Here is a 22288-nt window from a genome sequence, read left to right as displayed (position 1 = left end):
TGGGATATCTGAGATTCTCTTACCTGTTACCCCTCCAAAGCAGGACAGAGGCATTTTAAAGCAAAAGATTAGTAGGAGTCCCCCATCCCATCCCGGCCCCTACCGTCCTATTCCATATAGCTTTAACTTTGACATAGCCTAGAGCCGTCTGAGAAGAAAGCCTCCACCAGAGAACAGCCTAGATGAACGGGGCCTGTGGGGGACTGTTTGGATCATTAACTGCTGGAGGAGTGGGTGCCCACAGTGGGTGATACCATTTTCTGGGAAGGTGATCCTGGGCTATGTAACAAAGCTACCTAAGCAGGAGCCCATGATCGAAAGAGAGTGAATCAGCACCCAGCCGTCTTTGTGGTTCACTGTTCCTCTCCTGATGGACTTCAGTGACGGACTGTGCCCTGAAATGTGAGCCAGTACACTCTTCCCTCCCTGCTGCTGCTTTTGGTCAGTGTTTTCAATCCCAGCAGCAGAAAGGAAACTAGAGTATGTACACAGACATACGCTAGCTTCACAGCTAGAAGTGAATTCAGCTTCTACAGTTGGTAGTCAGCCCTCTTCCACACCATTAAAACAAGAACTGCGTGTATGGGGGAGGTTAGACAAAACCTCACGTTTATGCAGATCTAAACTTATTATTTGTAATGTATGACATGAAAGCTGAAGGACTATATGGGGCAAGGAAGGGACCAGCAGGAGGTGGTGGTGGGGTAAACAACCATGTAAGTGTATTAAAATATCATAATGAAATCCATTGTTTCATGTGCTAAGAAAATTAATTTAAGAAATATGTAGGGCAAAACAACCCATGTTTTGTCTGAATTCTCATGGTCAAACTAAGTTGAGTATAAACTGCAGAATAGAGACTATGACATATAAAAACCAAAACCAACAGTCTGGTGTGTAGTTCAGTGGTGCCCGAGACTCCAGCAGGTCCAGGTTCTACCATCATTGCTATGCCCAAAATGGAACAAAACAAACAACTCAACATCTTTAATTGGATCCAGGAACTTAAAAATTAATCAACTCAAGATCTGACTAGTCCTCTAGGCATACAAAAGGACATTTTCCCTTATTTCCTCAAGGATGATGCACATCTCCTAGCCAGCTGGTTAAAACTACCAGGCTGACCCTAACATGTTTTTCCCTCTGGAAAGCAGTGCCTATGGCTCCTTGGGAAATAGTGGGCTGATTTATATAGTCTGTCCTGCCTTCTTTAACCTCTGTAAACTAGAATCGCCTACAAAAACATGCAGCAAATAGAATTAAGAGAGGTCTAAATTTTCACACTACACAACAGTAATTTTCCATGCACTATCATTAGTTTTGACAAGTTATTATTTTTTTTAAAGTTTACTTGAAAATAATTCAGGTGGATGCCAAAAATAAGTTCTAAAAGCCCAGGTTTCAACTTTGTTGGATCCTGAGCTTTAGATGATCAGTGTCATGGATCAGAGGAAAAACAATCCCACCTGACCATGGAGTGTTCCAACCATGACTGGCTGTTCCTGGCAGGAGTCACGGGGTGTGAAGATAACTCAATACCAGCCCATTCTCACCAGCGCAGGCTTTCCAAGCAGAAGTCTATTGTTCTGCTATTGGTCTGACCACAGCTTTATTCCAACAGCTGGAACTTATTCGCTTTTATTTTGGGAATAAATTGCCATGAAAAAGAAAAGAATAAAGTCCTGGCTCCAGGCAACAGCAGTTCTAGCAAATCTAGGTCCTCATGAGAAAAACAGGTATTTCTGACCTGCCAGCCTGCTTGAAAGGTGGCTTCCAAGTAGAGGTGTGGAGGGGTGTGGAGGGGTGTGGAGGGGTGTGGGCTAGGGCCCTCAGACCACCACAGGCCTGGGAGGAAGGAGCACTTGGATTCACCACAAGGTATCTTAAACACTGCTGACCAGGGCGAGCGACACTTTAAGAATTATCCCATGCTTGGGGCTGGAGAGATGGCTCAGAGGTTAAGAGCACTGCTTGCTCTTCCAAAGGTCCCAAGTTCAATTCCCAGCAACCACATGGTGCCTCACAACCATCTGTAATGAGATCTGGTGCCCTCTTCTGGCCTGCAGGGATATATGCAGACAGAACATTGTATACATAATAAATAAATCTTTAAAAAAAAAAAAAAAGCTGGGCGGTGGTGGCACACGCCTTTAATCCCAGCACTGAGGAGGCAGAGCCAGGCGGATCTCTGTGAGTTCGAGGCCAGCCTGGGCTACCAAGTGAGTTCCAGGAAAAGGCACAAAGGTACACAGAGAAAGCCTGTCTTGAAAAACAAAAAACCAAAACCAAACAAACAAAAAAGAATTATCCCATGCTTCTTTTCCATGTCCTCCGCTGCTGTGCAGGGGCTGGAGGGTCTTTCTGAAACACCCAAGAGTTCCAATGCCTCTGTCACTTCCGATGGACTCTACACTACCCCGAGTTGTGCTGGAAAAAACAAACCCCCAAAACCACAAACAGCCCTTTTCCATGTGAAACCCTTACACTGTGAGCCTATTCCATGCCCCACAACCAGCAAGAACGTCGAGTGCCAGCTCCTCACTGTGTGCTGGGCTCCTTCGGCAGCTGGACCCAGGGGTTTCTCGTTTTTTCTCATCTCCTATCACTCTCTTAAGTCTGTCTGAAGATGTAACTTTCCCCGGGTTCCAGGCTCTCTCAACTCAATGCTTTCCTACCTCGAGCAACACCTTCCTCTTCATCCTCTAAGACTTAACTCAAGGGCCATTCATCCTTCCTCTTTATTCCAGCACCCACCACACTGGAGAAGTACCCTCTTCTTGCAAGGCTGAAGTCAGCTGCCCGAGGCAGCTGTCCTAAGCTGTACCACTGTCCCAAGCATGGTAAGGCCATGCTAAGGGCATCTCAGTGCTCGGACTGCAGAAGACTATGGCATCATGACTTCTCTGAGATGGGAAAGGAAACATTCCTTCTGATTATCAGTATGCTACTGGGACAACAGTGAACTGTGGCCTGTTCGTACCCTCAGCTCACTGAGTCTGGGACTGAGGCAGGAATACCGGCAGTTGCTGGGAAGTTAGAGCTCACATAGGCAAGATGCCTATCCAGCAAAGGTTTGATGAAACTGAGCATGTTCCTAAAAGTAAGATGTACTGATGAGTAAAAAAAAAAACCCTAACCTCCTTAAATTATTGCAGGTGACTGAGGAAAGGTGAGGAATCATAAACCAAATGATCGAATTACCTTTAATGATCTATTTTGCTTTAGAGAAAAATGAAAGACACGAATATCACAAAGTCATCATGAATCTAGTTGAAATACATTAGACTTGCCTTTCTTCAAGGTCTCAGAAGGTCTTTGGGAGTGATAAATTCTCAGCCTTACAGATTCACAGTCCCTGACTCACACAGTTCTGCCAATCTCACTCAGCAACTCCCCAACAGTCTGCTGTATGTACTAGTTTGATCCTTTGTGTTTTAAAACTTGAACTTGCTGGTTTTTTCCTGCGTGTATGTATCTTTTCTTTACTGCCACATTTCACAGGACTCCCTAAGCCACCTGAAATGAGTCCTTTTTGTTTTGACATACTACTAAATGGTTGTTGCCGTGGGTGATGTCTGGATATGGCTCTCTAGGAAGAAACCTGGTGGTGAAGTCCATTAGAATCTGGATTTTTCCTGTTCTGCCCAGGCACACAGACATGGAAGCAGTCTTACCTTTCAGCCTTCCTGTTGTACTCTTCAGAAACACACTCCCATCCCGCACCAGCTTCTTCCGTTTCAGATCCTCCTTGGCGAACATCTGCCCACTTTTCATCCTCATGATCGACTTGCTATCGGTCTTGGTGTAAATCTCACCGAGACGGACTTTCTTCTCATAACTTGCCACTTTGCTGTCCACAGCTCCAATCACATCCTTCACCAGGCTCAAGGACTGAGTCAGGTCTTCCTGCTCCACTTCATTGTCTAGGGAGAAAACCACCGCATGGAATGGTTCCTTGCACACCACAGCAAAGAGAAGGAGTCTATATCATCACATTTCTCTTGCTGTTAACACTTTCAAACTGGAGCCAGCACACCAAAGCACATGCCGACCTTTCCTGCCGCCATAAGCTTCATTCAAGAGGAAGTCAGAAGTCCTCAATGCTATGGATGATATGCAATTACATGCTCGGAAACAGAAGAAACCAATGCTTTGGGGGAGAGAGCAGCAGAGGTGTGTAATAAGTTACTTAGTTACACCTTTACCTACTCTTTAATGTTACTGCCTCCTAACCTTTAATGTAACTGCCTAGGAGACGCTTTAGCCAGAGAAGCCACCACCTCCTGGTGAAATGAGACAGAGTAACAATTTTAGCACTTACAGGAAGAGATGGCGGGAACTGCTGACCAAATCCAATGTTGCCAAAACTAGTTAGTGCTCAGGGCACATAACGTTTAACAGAACCAATACACAGTCCCTCCTTGATAGCGTCTACCCACCCTAGTTGTTGTGATCTGGCACTCCAAACTGGTGTTCTAGGAACTGAATCCAGGGCCGTGTGCATATCCAGGAAGCACTGTGGCACTCAGCTGCTCCTCAGTTTTTGCTTTGATACAGGCCTCACTGGCTGCCCAGGCTGGACTCAAATCTGCTCTAAGTTGTAGCAGATTCTAAATCTGCATCTCCCTTGCCTTAGCCCAAGTGGCTGACTATATTACTGGGCCCATTCCCTTCCTCTCAAGAAAACTATGTATCAGGTGGGTACAGCTTTGTTTCCCTATAATTCTAGCACTTGGGAGGCTGAGCAGAAGGATCATGAGTTTGAGACTAGACTGGCCTACACAGTGAAACATGGTCTCAAAAAACTAAAAATAGCAACAGAATAAAAAGCCATGGAAAGATGTTTATAAGGTCAGACACCTGTAACCTCAGCACTTTGGGGAGGTGGAGGAAGAACTGCTGTGACTTTGAGGCCAACCTGGGCCAGAGTAAGAATCTGTGTCCCCAAATCAATCAATCAGTCAATCAATCAATCAAATTGCTGAGCTAAGCACAGACACTCTGACAGGTCTGCAAGAGCATGGCAGAGCTCTGTTACAGTGGTTTCCAGGGCTATCTGGATCTGAGTTTACAAGGGGACTCACCTTTGGTACATTGCAGTATCCTTTGGAATAAAACTGGGTACTTGGTGATCCTCTGGGTTACAAGTAATATGCACTCTGGAATTCCAAGCCTTCTTACTACCGAACTGCTCATTTTCTTCTGCAAGGGAGTGGATAAACTGTTAGTCACCATGTGAGGAAGGTGGTTCTGGCCAAAATGGAGTGCTTATGCCCTGACCATGATGGGGACGCCTGTGTTATACAGGTCAGTACCTTCACAAAGGCTTGGAACCGCTTATCCTTTGTGTAGAGGTCTTTGAAGTAGTTGACAGACTGGTTGTGCTGCCCACAGAACTTGCCATATGTCTTCTTTAGGCGCTCTGCATTCTCACCTGAAAACTACCCAGGAAAGAGAGCAGGAGTTACACCACAATTCAGGGGCTCATGCTGTAGAAAGTTTATAGTCTTGTGAAAACTAAGAGTGCTTTCTAACAAACTCCCCCCAAAAGATCAAACGGACAGTAGCTTTGGCAAACAGTTTGGCACTTTATCAAAAGGTGAAACACTGAGATCTCAGAAGACCCAATGATTTCTTCTACAGGTTTCTTTGCTCACAATGGAGAGGCAGACGCAGAACTACTACCACAAACCAAGTGCTCCAAAAGGTTGAGCCCAATAGCGTCATACAGAGCAACACATGAGTGCCACAGGAGTAGTTTCCATCCCAGCAAAGACAAAAAACTACGGACGAGAAATATAAGTCAAGATGCAATACCTATACAGGTCCTGAAGTGGGGGGGAGAGAGAGGGGAGGGAGGGAGGGAGGGAGAGAGAGGGGAGGGAGGGGGGGAGGGAGAGAGAGAGAGAGAGAGAGAGAGAGAGAGAGAGAGAGAGAGAGAGAGACCAAAAATTTTCTTAAGAGAGATGCTTGGGGAAGATAGTAGTTCTTCATTTGTAGGGCCTCACATTAAGTTCATTTTACAGGACTATTGGAACATACATTTACTTGTATCATGTCTGTTTTTACAGATTTCCATGTAATATTCAGCTGTGCAGTTTTACCCCTGACATTTAATAGACAGCAACTCCCTTTAGAATGGGTGAATACACTGATAAATTATCAAGTGAGGGATGTGGGCTCAAGGATACCAGGGAAGGACAAGATTTCTATTTCTCAGCCAAGCCTGTAATCCTAGTTCCTTGGGAGGTTAAGACAGCCTCAGAATAAATGCAAAGACAGGGCTGAGGATGCAGCTCAGTGGCAGGGTGCTAACCTACCAAGTATGAGAAGCCCTTGGTTTAATCCTGAGCATTGCCCTCAGGCCCAGTCCAATTCGAATTCAATTGGTCCAGTAACTAAGCCTCTGTGTCTGCACAGAACCAGGGATCTGGTGAGGGGAAGGTCTAGTCACATGTGTCTGATACTCTTACTGTTAAGGTTTACTAGCAACATTTCCTTTTCCAAAAACACTTCAAAAATAAACATCAAAAGCTATTCATGACATATAATTAAAAATATAAAAATACTTTTTTGCTGAGTTTTGTTGGAATGGGACTGAAATAAAATCATATGTGGAAGAAAAGTAACACATTTTATAAAGTGTTTCACAGATAGCCTATTGGTCAGCTGCCTAACCTTTAGCTGGTCTTAAGGTAGATGGGGTCCTTTTCAGATGAGCCACAGGGAAGGCTCAAGACTTCTAGCAAACATTCTTAAATGGTACTGTTTCTGATGACTGTATGGCCTTAGAGAAAGAAAAACTTGACTATATACTTTCTTACACACACACACACACACACACACACAGAAAATATAGAAAAGGGTAGATTATTGTATCTACTCTGAAAAGAAAAAAAAGGGAAGATATAGAAATGATAAGATAAAAGGTAGATTTTTGAATTTACTCAGAAAAAAGAGAGAATATGGATATGATAAGATAAAAAGGTAGATTATCGAATCTACTTTTAAAAAGCAACTACTTGTTTTAAATAGAATAAGTAATGAATTTTTTGTCTGAATCTATCAAATGTTAATGGACTAGACACTGTTATTGTAATTCTTGTCTGTATATATTGTATATACTTATTGTATATACTTTTTCTTATATTAACTATAACTTTTTTATTTTAGACAAAAAAGGGGAAATGTGATATTACTTTCCCCCAATATATTGTGCCCCCTAATAAACTGATCTGGGGTCAGAGAACAGAACAGCCACTTAGATAGACTTACACACACCTTTTTTTTTTTTTTTTTTTGAGCTGAGGATTGAACCCAGGGCATTGCGCTTGCTAGGCAAGCGCTCTACCACTGAGCTAAATTCCCAACCCCAAGCACACACACCTTTAATCCTATCTCTTGGGAGGCAGAGATCTATCCGGATCTCTGTGAGTTCAAGGCCACACTGGCAATAGCACTTTAATCCCAGGAAGTGATGGCAGGAAGCATAAGGTGTATAAGGTATGAGGACCAGGAACTGAGGCTTTTTAGGTTTTGAAGCTTTTAGGCTTTGAGCTGCAGTTCAGCTGAGATCCCTTCGGTTGAGGACTCAGAGGCTTCCAGTTTGAGGAAACAGGATTGGTTTAGAAGTTGGTGAGGTGAGGTCAGCTGTGGCTTGTTCTATCTCTCTGATCTTTCAGAATTTACCCCAATATCTGCCTCTGGGTTGTTTTTATTAATAAGACCTTTTAAGATTCGTGTTACATGTATATACACACATACACATAGCTAATTTTCTAAAAAATAGTATTAGAAGAAAAACTCTTCTTTCCTTACTTTACAGAAAAGGAACTGAAGGTTAGATTAACTCCATTTGTTAAGTCTACAAATAAAAACAGTAGAAGTAAGACATACAAGCAGGGATCCAGAACTACGAAGCTTCTCTGCTACCCCAAAGCACGAGAAGAATCCAAGACCTTCCCGCCACTCACCTGATTGACAAGCACATCCCCTATCCTCTTGACAAGGAAGTTCTTTTCACTTTTGTCTACCAGAGACTCCTTCTTCCGCTCCAGGATCCTCTGGAAGAACTGGCTGTGGATGCTGATCAGGTCATCCAAACAAGGGAACAGCTTCTCCACCATCTGCTGCTCAAAGAGCAGCTCCGTCATCATCCCCCGGCTGTACACATCACTCATGATCTTGAGCGTGCGGATGTGATGTAACTCTGTCTGCATCAGCTCTATGAGAAGAGAGATCAAGGGTCTTTCAAAGATGACAGCTAAACTTGTAAGGTTAGCTTAGAGCCCAACTGAAACTTTAATACCGAGCAAACAGCCGTGTCCACGAGTGTCCCATCTTACTCTGCTGGTTCACTGACCTAACACCATTTTTCTGATGATAGGTATACTGAATTCGACAGTTTTAAATGGTTTTCAGTCTTCATTTGATTCAGTCCCTTTCATTTACTGTGTTCCTGCTCCCTAGAACTGAATGACATTTTACCTTTCTAAAATCCATTTCTAGAAGACATCTCTTTCAGAGACTGCTGTATAACTATGCATGCAAATATAAACAAACTGTTGAGTGTAATGAGAAGGGAACAGAACCGGACACTACAGGGCAAAATGAACAGAAGGACATAAGCAGTATCACCTCTCCATACCGCAGGGGTTTATGCTGCATATTTGAAAATTAATTTTTCACAGCCCAACAATCACCCAGTTAAACATGCTGGCAGGAACTCCTTTTCAAGTCCCCTCCCTGAGAGGTAGGGCAGAAGCCTCAATAACCCTCACTTGTGTGCAAGCTGGATGCAGCAGAACAAAAACAAGCAAAGCAAACGAAGCATCTTACCGTAAATCACCTCCTGCCGTTTGACCACATCTTTCTTTTGCTGTTTAAGGAACTTGCTGTCCACTGTCCGGCTCCAGGACTCCGCTTCTAGCTGTTTAGAGTCACTTTCAAAGTCTCCCATCAGCTGTCCTTCATTCATATCTGTACCTACTCCTCAAAATACAAAAGAAGCAACCTCAGGATCTTTGGTTTCTGACCTCTACAAGTCTGGATTTTCCTCAAGATGAAAATGAGCTCATAAGACAAATGCTCTGTCCTACTGTAGAGGACATTCAAGGGGAACATACCCGACATTAGGCAGGACCACTGTCAAGTTTAGGAACGAAAGACTCTATTCAAGTGTGGTTAGGAATGATAAACACAGGTAAACCAAACAAGACTGAAACAATTCCTATGTGAAGTTGGAGCTGGAAGCATCCTGCTGTCTTTACGTACTGCACGTTTATGTGAGTAGGCTTACAATGGCACAGACACAGAACTGAATGTGTACAAAGTCCAGAGGAAGTAAAGCATTGTTACTAGAGTATGCCTATGTGAAAATCAATGTTTCCTTCAATGGAAAGCCAACACCAGGACCGGTGCGACTGCCAATGCTTGGTACTGCAAGAGACGCTTTACAGGCAGTTTATAGACTCTTTCCAGGTAGGGGAGAGAAAAAGCAGGCCCTGCCATGCTGTGGGAGGTCTTGCTGTATGCTGTGAATATGTGTTGCTCTGACTGGTTGATTAATAAAGCCGATGGGCCTATGGCAAGTCATGTTACAGCTAGGCAGGAAACTGAAGAGGAGACAGGAAAAAGAAAGGGAGAGGCAGAAGAGAGGCTGCTAGCTGCTGCCAGAAGCAAGATGTAAAAGTACCGGTAAGCCACAAGCCATGTGGCAAAGTATAGATTTATAGAAATAGGTTGATTTAAGATATAAGAGCTAGCTAGCGAGAAGCCTGAGCCAAATTAGTTTGGAGATAATTTAAGCCTCTGTGTGTTTATGTGGGCCCAATCAGCTGCGGGATGAGGGTGGGAGAGATTTGTCCTGACCAACCGCAGAGCCCGGGCGGGACACAGAAAAACTTCCAGCTACACTGCTATTTGGTGATAGTGTGATAGGAGATGCACTGGATCTTTACAGAGATTTAGTAACACAGGCCAGAGTTTCCTCTTACCCTCATCAGTAAGTGATTCTGTTGACTCATTGACCTTGCAGATTTTATTCAGTGAGTCTGTTGAGTGAGACAGAAATTTCCAGGTGTTTGACATGTTCTCATCATTGCCAACTCTAGAGACAAAAAGAAGGACACACTGTCAAATACATTCTGATAAGCTGTGGTGCCCATTCTTAACTGAATCCCCAAAGAACTCTAAAAGACAGCTGTAGGTTTTATGATGACTCAAGACAAACTACTCAGCAAAAACAAAGTACACAGCAAAACAAGGCATTATTAAGAAGTTTACAAAGTGTTACCACTGCAAAATCAATCTTAGCCCAACTTTTTGATGTTTAAAAAAAAGGTGTACAGCATCATGAATACATTATATAGAAAAAGCTTAAAATTTGTTCTAGGGGCTGAAGAGCACTGGATACTCTTTCAGAGGATTCGAGTTTGATTTCCAGTATGGTGGCTTACAACCATCTGTAACTCAAGTTCCAGGGGATTCAATATCCTTTCTGGTCTCCACTGGCATCAGACACACATGGGCACAGACATGCATATGGGCAAAATACCCACACACATAAGATAAATCACTACTCTTTTTTTTTCTTTAAACTTCAAATTTTCTTTAAAACTCACTATTTCAGTCACAATGTCAATGAGTTTCGATAATATCACAACTCTGAAAAGAAGATTTATAGAGATCATAGAAATAGAGACAAAGAATACCTGAAATGTTTGTCTTGGGGAGAAAACCTTAGTTAATACAGAGCTAACAAAACACAAACAAAAGCAGACTTTGCTCTTTAGTCAGAAATTTTGGTCCAATCTAGGACAAGAGACATGTAAGACGTGTTAAGTCCTTCATTTTTGATGACATACACTTGATGAATGGGAGGGCGGGGGAGAATTTTACCCCAAACATTATAATTTTATATTTATAATTAGCCCTTTGCTAATAACCTGACTATCAATGCTGAACAATCAGTGGCCTCAGCAACATTTGAAGAGGCTACAAATGGAACTCAATGCAAATGAGTAAGAAGGAACCTAACTGGAATTGATGGCCCAGAATTCACCACCACTGGCTTTAGAGGTAAGGACAGAAACCAGACTTAAAAAGAAGCAAAACCAGGTTCATTTTAATAACACAAAGGTGTGATATCCAAGACATAGGTGGTTACAACGGCATATTCGTGATTAAATCATCTTTCCTATGACTCAGGTTCTTCCAAAACTGGCTGATCCTGTACAAACGCCCAAAGCAATCCAGCTTGAAAATGGAGCTCTCTGATAAACAACACTGGTCTGTATTATAAACACAAGTGTAATTACAGTACATTAAAACACAGCTTCCAATTGCCTTATCCTCAACATCCAACTGTGTACCAACCCATTATTTTATAGACCTACTTCCTTTTTATCAAATAAAGTGGTTATTATGTTCCTGTTACCCACATGTCAACTGTGGATTCTTTAAACCCACTTACCCAGTGATGTTCTGTATGGAAACACTTTTAGAGAGGGAGGCACTCTGCTGGGACCGTCTGCTAGTAAACAATGGAACAGCAGTGGCCTCATCAGGCAAGAGGACTGCAGACCTAGGGCGCTCCTTGGGCTGTGAAGCTGTAAGGGGAGAGAGGACAAGAACTGAAGCATCACCTTTCCAGACCCCTAGTGCTGACTTATTTGACAGATGCCTCAGAGACACAAAATGCTTTCAATACATTAGCTCTTAAAACAAAAACAAAAAACCTTAAAGACGGGGTCATTCTTCATAGCCTTGGCTGTCCGTGAACCCAGAGATCTAGCTAAGTGCTGGGGTTAAAGGCATGTGTCACCACAACAGTTGAAGCCCTGGAAATGCAAATCAGGTCCTCTGGAAGAGCAGCAAGTGCTTCTAACCACGGAGTCAACTCTCCAGCCTCTGCTCATTATTTGAAAGCATGTATTTTGATCAATTTCTTGAATTTTGGATGGAGGAAAAACTAATACCTGTTTAATATCATACAGGTTATCATGGAGTATTTTTCCTTAACATGACCAAAGATGAAACTGGAGTGCTAATCTAAAGTGATCAAACTGGCACATGAACACTAAACTATTAATTCCTTGGTAAGTGAATTACCTTGCCTTAGATGTAAATTTTTGTATCTCTCTATCCCCAGTAGGACCAAGAGTGAAGAGAAATAAGATATGGGGCTAGTATAATTTTACACTATTACAGGATACCTTTAATAAATAATAACACAAAAACTGATATCTAATTCAAATCCTATTTGGACAACAGAACACCAGAAACAGGGTATGCTACAATATGGCCAGGTACTTGCTGCAGGGAGTACAAAGGGAGTATAAGATGTGGGCCTCTTGGAGAATATGCTTAAGGGTTACCAGTCCATAGCATATCCTAAGTGTTTCAGAAGGGTGGACAGTGAGCAAATAAAATGTTAGAGAGGAAGAAACAGGGGTTCTTAGACTATAGTAAGGATGCAGACAAGTTAGAAGGAAACAGAATATTCTGATGGGAAGAACCCTATGAACGACGGGCAAAATAATCATATAGAATTAGCGCAAAAAGGAGGAGAAAGAAGTAAGTAGAGGGAGGAGGACACACACACACACACACACACACACACACACACAGACAGAGAGAGAGAGAGAGAGAGAGAGAGAGAGAGAGAGAGAGAGAGAGAGGGAGGGAGGGAGAGACAGACAGACAGACAGACAAAGAGACAGACAAAGAGACGGACAAAGAGACAGAGAGAAGGCGGAATCAGTGGTGAGAACCAGCGAGTTATGCTGAGCCCCAAATGTCCTAAAGAAAAACTTGTACCTAAAAGGCTGCAGAAGACACCAATACCATGCGATTTGAATCCACAACTGTACTCTTATGTGTATAAGTGTGCTTGTCTATGACAGTTCATGTAGGGATGTCTTCCTCAATAGCTTCTAAAACCTATTATGTTTTGAGAGAGGGTCTGTCACTAAACCTGTAGCTCAGCATTTTGGCTAGACAAGATGGTCAACAAGGTCCAAGTATCTGCCTGTCTCTGTTCCCCAGACATAAGGTTATATCCATATGCCAAACCCAAACTTGGGTCTTTATGCTTGTCCAATGAGCACTTTATACATTGAGCCATCTTCCCAGATCCAGAATTTATACCCTTAGTCACTCTAATCCTGACATTCCATCTTATCCTAGCTAGAATGGCTAGTCTCAAGAGAATGAAATCATCAAATGATGATAAGGATGCAAATGAAAAAGAAACTATATTATACTGCTGGTGAGAATAACTTAGGCCAGCCATCCTGGAAATCAGTACAAAGTCCCAAGAGATAAAAAACAGAATTCTCACATGATCCAGCCATACCACTTATAGATGTATACCCCCCAAAAAATCAGAGTAAAGCTACTATAGGGATGCCTGCACAACACTGTTTACTGTAGCACTATTCACAATAGTCAAGTTATGGAGCCAGCCAAAAATAATAGCGGATGAATGGAAAAAGAAAATGTAATATAATGGAGTTTTATGCAGCCAAAACCAAGAATAAAATTACATTATTTGAAGGAAAATGTTTAGGAAGACAATTCTACAAAGTCAGACTTACATGTTTTCACATATGAAATTGAAAAGGGGCAGGAACTTGAAGGCAAAATAAGGGATAAGGAGGATGGAGATTAGAAAAGTTAATGGGGGGGGCTGTTTTTTTTTTTTTTTTTGGTTTTTCGAGACAGGGTTTCTCTGTGTAGCTTTGGAGCCTGTCCTGGAACTCACTCTGTAGACCAGCCTGGCTTGAACTCAACAGAGATCCGCCTGGCTCTGCCTCCCGAGTGCTGGGATTACAAGCGTGTGCCACCACCGCCCAGTGTGGGGGTGGGGGTGAGGGTGGGGGTGGGAGTTGGGGGCTGTTCTTAAAGCACATCATATATATGGAAATCTCATAACAAACCCAATACACTATAAATTATTATCAATATAAATAAGAAAGTTATCTGTGAGGGTCAGAGGCAATCCACATAAAGGACCTTGCTTGCAAAAGGTATTTTAAAAGTTATTTTATCTGATGGGAAAGAAAACAGGCTTCTGAACAGTTGGTAACATCATGGAAAAAATGTTAAGATTAAAACTGTCCAAGGCAGTGGGATGACAGACTGAAGTGGGTGTCAGTCTAGTAGCTATCTCCATACAAGGATGGCTGAGAGCCAGACTTAATACGTCTAAAGGGAGTTCGTTCTTTGTGTGTGTACACACTGGCACAGCCATTTTCAAGTGCTCAGGAAGTGTGTAAGAGAAAGAAGGCACAAGTGGTGCTTCCAGGCTTGAGTGGGCATCAACACCACCCAGAGATCTATGACAGACCACAGGGCTCTACCACAGTCTCTGACTGCCAGGTCTAGTGTGTGTGTGTGTGTGTGTGTGTGTGTGGTGGTGGTGGGGTCTCAGGATCTGATTCTTCAGCACTGGCTGAAAGCATTGCTCTGGTAACATATCACACAGGTTCCCACGGAGCCAACTCAGAGGATAATTAGCACTGCATTATTTCTGGTAGCAGTTGGGAGTAACTCAAACGCAGTGTACACTCTTGAAATATATATCATGTAGCAGCCTGGAACAACAGCTACAGTAACTCTGCAAAGGACCCGAGTGAAGAAATGAATACACTAGACAACAGATCTTCTCACAGGGATGTGTGACCGAAGAGAGCAGATCAGAAGGATAGACATGGAAATCAAAGAGGATGGGGAGTGAAAACACTGTCAACCTAAAGTGAAACCTTACACGCAATGGGAAGATTAGTTTGGGTTAGTTTTCAGGTTTTAAAATTTATTCTGTCTTCATGTATGTACACACTCATGCCACAGAGTCCATGTGGAAGCCAGTGGACAGCCTGTAGAAGGCTGGTTCTCTCTTCTACCATGGGGGTTCTAGAGACTAAACTCTGTTGTCAGGCTTGGTGGCAAATCCTTTTACCTCCTCAGATCTCTTATCCAACCCAAAGCAGTGTTTTAAATTAAAAAAATGTAAAATAACATTTTTGCTATTATTATTTGGGGTGTGTGTGCACACACATGCATGTAGAGGAGGTCAAAAGACAACTTGTGGGAGCTGGATCTCTCCTGAATTGTGGGTCCTTGGGATTGAACTCAGGTAGTCAGACTTGGCAGCAGACACCTTTACCTGCCTGAGTCACCTTGCCAAAACCCCCAAGGTGTTTTTTGCTGCTGTTTTTGAAGTGTGAGTGGTAGAGTATGATTTACTCAGTTTTGTATAACATTTGAGAACCTTGGGGAAAAACAAAAAAAGAATCATTCCTATAATTTCACATGCTATAGGTAAGCTTAAGCAATAAGATCTCATCTGTGTCACAGTGATGAGAAGCACTGAAACCAACCATTTCCTCTGGTGCTGCAGAGGAGACTGAGTTGCAGGGGAGTGACTAGCCCGCACACACGGGCTCCAGTGCCCCTTTCAGCTGATGCACACGCTACGACGGTTACCTTCAAGAAGGGTTTGATGGTGTAATGCTAAGTCGCTGGTCAAGGAAGGTGGCAGAACCAAGCAGTGACCTAATGGGCTACAGAATAGGTCGAGGATCTTGCCAGGTAGCTTCAGCTAGCCTCCCTCAACAAGCAAGCCTCACAAGAGCATCAAGTTTGAGTGCACGTCTGAGAGGTGTGCTGAGCTACTTACACTTGCTTCTCATGATGACCGTGGGCAGCGACGATGTGTCATGTGCCTGGAGGCTCCCTTTCGGCTGCTAAAGAGAAAAGGAGGTTAACACACGAAGACTGCACTGACGACTCATCCTTCATCAAGTCTCCAGCAGCCTGGAGTAAAGAGGACATGGTGCTGGGCCAGGGCCACCCCCACCTGCCATCCCTCGGGCTCACCAAGCACTGCAGATGCTTAGGTGTGTCCCCATCCCATCTCAGGAATGCTTTTTGTCGCCTGCGCCGGTACGGCACTCTTCCATTTCCATAGGTGCTCTCTGTGCTGTCGTCACCGAAGCCTTCCTGACTTAGAAACTGCCTGTCCATATCCACACTGCACTATCAGTTACTGGAGAGGATCATCTGTGCCCTGTTCATTCTAGTTCTTTCTTCCCTTTTCTAAAAAAGATCTAATTAATAATTAATTAATAATTAATTAATTAATTATTCATTATGTATACAGTATTCTGTCTGCATGTGTCCCTGCAGGCCAGAAGAGGGCGGTTTTTGAGCCACCATGTGGGTGCTGGGAATTGAACTCAGGACCTCTGGAAGAGCAGTTGGTGCTCTTAACCACTGAGCCATCTCTCCAGACCCCCCCTCCTTTTTTTTTTTAAAAATAAATTTATTTACTTATTATGTATACAGTGTTCAGCCGGCATGTACGCCTATATGCCAGAAGAGGGCACCAGATCTCATTATAGATGGTTGTGAGCCATCATGTGGTTGCTGGGAATTGAACTCGGGGACCTCTGGAAGAGCAGCCAATGCGCTTAACCTCTGAGCCATCTTTCCCTTCATTCTGTTTCTTTGGTGACTAGCATTTGTGAAATGTTACATTCTTAGGTAGAATGCTAATTTTGGTTAAGTTTTGTGAAGGCATACACAAAACATAGTTTGAGAAATTATAAACTGAAGTATTTACTCTGAAACAAATCACGAGGAGGAAATAGACCACTTTCAATTTAAAATGAATACTTCCATAGGTACTATAACCATATACAAAAGGGATGCTAGTCTGTACCATCACTGCTGTACAGAGCCACACACTCACAGGAGCAGTCTGACCAGAGACCATGAACTTAAAGGACTGAGCGTCAGTGGCATAAGCAGGAGGGGGATCAGAGTCCAAGTGGGCGACTGGGATGCTCTTCCCTTGGCGTCCACTGAGCACCCACTCACTGACTGTTCTCCGACATACAATCTTTCAAATTCCAAGACTCTGTCATCTACCTGACCTTCTCCTAGGTACGCAGTGTACTGTATTAGTCAAAGACTCCTGCCTTCCTGCTTATCTTCTAGTGGGAGTAAGGTACAGATGGAAGAAAATAAAGAAGACAGAGAAAAATGGTCCCAGGAGATTGGTAACACTGGAAAAATGGGAAAAAGGGTAGGATGAGGAAAAGTGGGGCTGCTGGGTGACAGGAAGAGCCAGCGAGCTGAGGGATGCAGCAGCTTCCAGTTTTGGGGGAGCAAACAGAAATCCAAATTGGTATAAAGCCTAATTTCTATGTCTTTGCACAAACTGAATTTTTAAAGTGCAGCATGAGTTAAAATAAACATCCCTGAGCAGAGAAAATTCAGAAGTCAGCCATTTTCATTAGTCCAGCATGGCCCAGAGTGAGGTCTGAGGATGACCTATGTCAGCGGGGAGCTCCTCAGAAAAGCAAACTCTTCAGCCCACTCCAGAACTGGAGATCCTTTGTGGGGAGGGGTTATAGATCTTGAGATGATTTTGATACACACTCAAGACTGAGGCCACTGCACTAGGTAATGTGGTTGGTTACTGATGAGCATCTGTGTAGACACATCTGGAAATTCTCTAAGGAAAAACATTTTATGTACAGTTGACTCACACAACACTGACAGTCACACAGGCTACCTAAAAGACATGCTTCCAAGTTCGTATGGCACCAATATTGGTACCTCCTGTTCTGGTATTATGTCATCTCTGCTACCCTATGGACCTTTGGAGAAAAGACCAGGTCGGCTGGTTCTGAATGGAGTAGACCCTGCCCTGCCCATCACACATCAAAAGCCTCTGGTTTCCATCTGTTGCCCTCATGCTCCTAGATAAGGAAGCCAGAAATTTCAGATGCAGAGTATATTTGCAGAGCTAGTTAGGACTATCACTTACACAGAAACACAGAGAAATGTTTAATGTATGGAAGTTCTAAAACAAATTTCCTTTTCTTTAAAAATTTTTTTGAGATAGAGTTTCACTCTGGTACAGTGGCTAAAATCAAACCAAGGAAACCATCCTGGCTCAGCCTCCCAAGTGCTGCAATTACAAGTTTGAGCCTCAAGCTCAGAATTTCTTTTACTCAAAGCCTCAAATTCTTGAATGTGTTAATCAAGAAGGGGGCTAATCATTTTAAAGAACAATTATCTTTAGATTAATTTGGTCTCTAAAAATTGGCACTAAATGATTACAATAAGCAAACAAGCAAGCAAACCAACCAACCAACCAACCAACCTACCACAATCTAAATTTTAACACGTGGGTATATTGCTATTTTAAACCACTGGATTTTGAGCATTCTAGTAGCTAGAAATATCTTACCTTCATTTTGACCTTAGCACAGGAGGCTAGATTTTCTCTGCAGCCTTTGTGGACAAAAGCACTACAACCTGGAAAGGAAGCAGAAGGCCAGGTCAGAACAAGAAAGCCAACAGGCCCTGGGCGCTGACATTCCACCACTGCTGCATGGAGCTGACAGACTTCCCCACGCAGTGAAAAAGGTTACCACCAACTGAAAGGACGTTTTAGAGGTATTTACTAGGAAGCAGTGGTATTTCTGATGAACCAAAAGAAGAAGTCAAGAATTTCTCAGGCAGGAAAACTGTGAAGCTATCAAAACTGGAGTTTAAATGTTGGCCATCAAGATGTTATGTCTGCAGGGCCCAGAGAACCCTGAGCTGGAACTGACCTACAAGTCTCCTCTCTAAAGAGGGGTTACCAGAAGGGACCATGCAAGCACCCAAAGGAGTGAAGCATCCAGCGGCCCCACCAGGCTATAACTATAACACCTCTGAAGCACAATGACCAGCACAGCATGCTGATCTTCAGGGTGCAGCAGTGGCACCACACAACAGTGGCAGTGACTAACAGTTCACTACATGGACTGCAGACCCAGTCAACAAGAGGGAAACCTGCTACACCTGGCTACCCAAGTCATGGATCTTGGGGGAAAATCTACAACTACCACTTTACTAAAACCAGCATAATTCCTAACTATGCTTTAAATATTTGTCCTTAAAGCCACAGGTAAGTGTAGTCCTCATCTCTCATCAAGGAAACTCTTCTTTGCAAGAGACAAAGGCCACTATATGAAACTGTAACCAACCAAACTGCAGAGTTGTGGAGCTTGTCCTACAAAACAACTACAAATCTAGAGAACAACTCCCACACCTAAGGCTCAGGAACACTGCCAAAGACGGGGTGGAAAGACTCTAAGAGCCAGAACATCAGGGAATTTGCTATGAGGTTATGTCTCCTAGGATGTCAGAAGATACACCCATAAAGTGTCACCAACATGACTTTCTAGACATAAGCTGAACAAGGACAACAATAACAGACAAGTTAATGTGGACAAGGAAAGACCATGGAGGATTCAACCCTATACAAAGTACTATAAGCAACCAATGAATGCTGACATTGGACAGTCTGCTCAGGGAAGAGCACACTGATTGTTTATCCAATATCAAATGGTCAACCATGCAAACATACATACAAGTAACATTATACAGACTGAGTAGGTTGTATTTATATATTTAGGAACACATACATATACACACAGAAGCACACACATATTTAAGGAGGAAATGACATAATTATAATCTCAAAAATAAAGGAGATAATGAAAAAAGGTTATATCTAAATTATAAGGCAATATATAAAACTGCTAAAAGGAGCTGTAAAAATTTCAGGACAAAGACCTGAAGATTTACCCTTCTTGAGATCTCAAATATTCTGAACCTTTTGTACCCCATTCCCTGAGTCAGCAGCCATGGAAGAAAGGTGACTACAACACCCCAAAGCACCCCTGGGAACCCTGACTCAAGAGAATGTGGGAGATCTCCTGAGACAAAACAGATTCAAATTTACTAATGACACATTTTATCTCAAAGTATTTTTTATTTTCCATTCCCGTGGCCTACAAGGGTCACTGATGTAAAAACCATGCACTCTGTGCCTCAAAAAGGTCATCAGCTCTTCCTGCTGTGATGAAGTCATAAAAACAGACTGTGCCAAGAGGCCAGAGGCAAAGCACAAACAAGCAGAAGATCTGTCTTTGGGGACAGCTGAAGAGGCGTGTGTCTCCTGGGAAAGGCTCACTCAGGAAATCAGCAACAGACGGCATTTCACCCGGCACGGCTGCTTCAGGGGGTACCACAGGCAGACCTTGTCCTGGCCACTGAGGTCAAGATGCTCTTGGACTTATGGATGGCAGGGTAAGAGGAACTTGCTGCTATGAAGGAGACTGCCAGAAACCCAGATCCCAAAGACCTTCCCCATTCCTTCTGCAGTGGTTGTTCCTGCAAGGCCTGATTGGTCCACTGGGCCCTTCCTGGGCCCTTCCCCTTCCCAGCAGTCACACTGTGCTGGGGTTTTGTCGGGCTTTTCTCCTGCTCTGAGGAGCTTTAATTCTCTAGTGCAGTACCTGGATCATGAGGTATATTCCGATGTCTGTGTGTAAACCCACAGGCCATTGTGCATAAACCAAGTGCCCAGACACAACCTTCATTACTGCATTTAAACACACGGTGTCCACTTAGTAATAAGTGAAACAGGACACACAGCAGGTAAACCACATTTAACTCAGGTCCTGCTTCTGATTACCACCATGAGCCCCAAGTAAGTTCCTTTCCCACAGCCCCACTTTCCATGTCTACAGAACGAAAAGAACCGTATTCCCTGTTTTAACTACTGGGGAGATATGGCGAGGAAGAAACTCATCATCATCCATTTTCCAACATCTGATAAAGCTCGGGGTGTTTGCCAACTTCACAAATTGTCACCGAGTCTAGGGCCATACACAAGGATGCTCTGTGGCACTCTCTGTCACACAGACAAAGTGAAAGGGACCCCATATCCTAAGCAGTAGAATGGCTTGAAGTGTGTCAGAGAGCTAAGGGCCAGGGTCTGCATCTATGTAGCCAATATTTCAGTTCTCTAAAATAGAACATTGCGGGAATAACAAAACTGCAAAGTAGACGCACAGGCATCAGTAAACCAACTGTTAAAATGACATTTTGTTCATATGAGATGGCATTACAAACCACCGATTATACAAGTGCTCATTTGGAGGAAAGAATGAAGGAAGACTGGTGCAGGGAAACAGACGCAATGCTAACTGTGAAGGTTTCCTTCTTAAAAAGTGAAGGGGGAGGTACTGTGTTCCTTCCTTCCTTCCTTTCTTTTCTGCGGTGACAGGCGTCAAACCTAGGGCCTCACATAGTCTAGGCAAGCACTCTACCACCGAGTTATATTATTCCATTTGGAGTTGGGGTTCAACAGGTTCCTATTACACTGTCCATGTACAATATCCGTATTAATAACTTTTTAAATTAAAAACATCAGTGCATTAAACTTTATTACCCTCAAAGGTTCTTGAGATTCTCTTATTCTTTAAAAATAGTAACTGACCACATTTGTGATACATTATCACAAATACTAATTTCAGGATCACAGTTATAAAATGCATCTTTCCTTTTGTTTCACTCTAACTCTGCAATATCCGGGGCACTGACAAGAAACAGAAGAGGTAACAGTCTGTTTGAGAATCTGCCACTGTTTCTGATGTGTAGTGGGACAAACTAAGACTCCTGGCAGAAATCACTTCCAAGCTCCTTCCTCTTAGTCTCAGCATCCCTCAAAGGCCCAGGCAGCAGAGTGGTGGTGGGGCACTGTAACTTCTGAATAGACTCCAGCAGTTCTCATGTTCTTGGGCCACTGTTTGAGATTGAAGAACAAGTCCACTTCGTGAGTCACAGAAGTAGAAATAACATCTTGAAGTGCTTCCAGCAGGACTTTTCACAGAAATTCATGTTTTTAGTTAACTGCCTCTAAACCCACAACCTAGATGAAATTTTTACTATGCCCACTGTTACAGCTACAAGTCTTCACAATAAACAGTTCACGTGGCTGCCTGTTTACCACACTGAAGTACCTACTTGAAAAACACTAAACTCGTCACCAGCTGGTCCTGGACTCAATCCATAGAATGGTTTTAGTGCGAGGCATGAGTGATTTAGAAACTGCTAGCCCCAGTGACATCAGCCAAAGTCATGGGATTTAAAACTGTATCATCTGTTTTAAAACAGACAATTGCCCAAACACAAGACTTGAAGACAAGTCTAATAGATTTGTTTCAGCACATGGCCACAAACCATATGTTGTTAGGAAGATCAAAGAAAATTTATCTGGGCTTTCTTGGGAAGCAGGTACCCACACTGTCCTTTACCTAAGTACTTTTCTCTCTCAATGGCTGTACTTACGTCTATGTTAATGCCCCCTCCCCCCCTTTTAAAATAAACTTGTTAAATGCTCATAAAAAAGAAAAAAATTGATTTGGCCTTCTTT

The 22288-nt window shown here is 43.1% G+C and overlaps 1 protein-coding gene across 2 annotated transcripts in view; it reads right to left on the bottom strand.

The window, feature by feature from the left end:
* The window catches only part of Akap13 (A-kinase anchoring protein 13), a 298302-nt gene that overhangs the window by 21648 nt on the left and 254366 nt on the right, over positions 1-22288 (bottom strand). The window contains exons 19-27 of one of the 2 annotated variants that reach the window (XM_036185301.1): positions 18266-18333; positions 15683-15749; positions 11474-11609; positions 9996-10108; positions 8839-8985; positions 7974-8224; positions 5316-5441; positions 5085-5202; positions 3675-3923 (exon numbers count right to left, since the gene is read on the bottom strand). In XM_036185301.1, coding sequence (XP_036041194.1) covers positions 3675-3923; positions 5085-5202; positions 5316-5441; positions 7974-8224; positions 8839-8985; positions 9996-10108; positions 11474-11609; positions 15683-15749; positions 18266-18333 — 1275 coding nt within the window. Of the gene's footprint in view, positions 1-3674; positions 3924-5084; positions 5203-5315; positions 5442-7973; positions 8225-8838; positions 8992-9995; positions 10109-11473; positions 11610-15682; positions 15750-18265; positions 18334-22288 lie in introns of both variants that reach the window. The other variant, XM_036185311.1, reaches the window with a different exon arrangement.

This window comes from Onychomys torridus, chromosome 1 (assembly GCF_903995425.1).
Source record: "Onychomys torridus chromosome 1, mOncTor1.1, whole genome shotgun sequence".
In the NCBI taxonomy this organism is placed as follows: domain Eukaryota; kingdom Metazoa; phylum Chordata; class Mammalia; order Rodentia; family Cricetidae; genus Onychomys; species Onychomys torridus.
The sequence above is the reverse complement of the archived record's forward strand: the minus strand, read 5'-3'. Positions and strand labels throughout refer to the sequence as shown.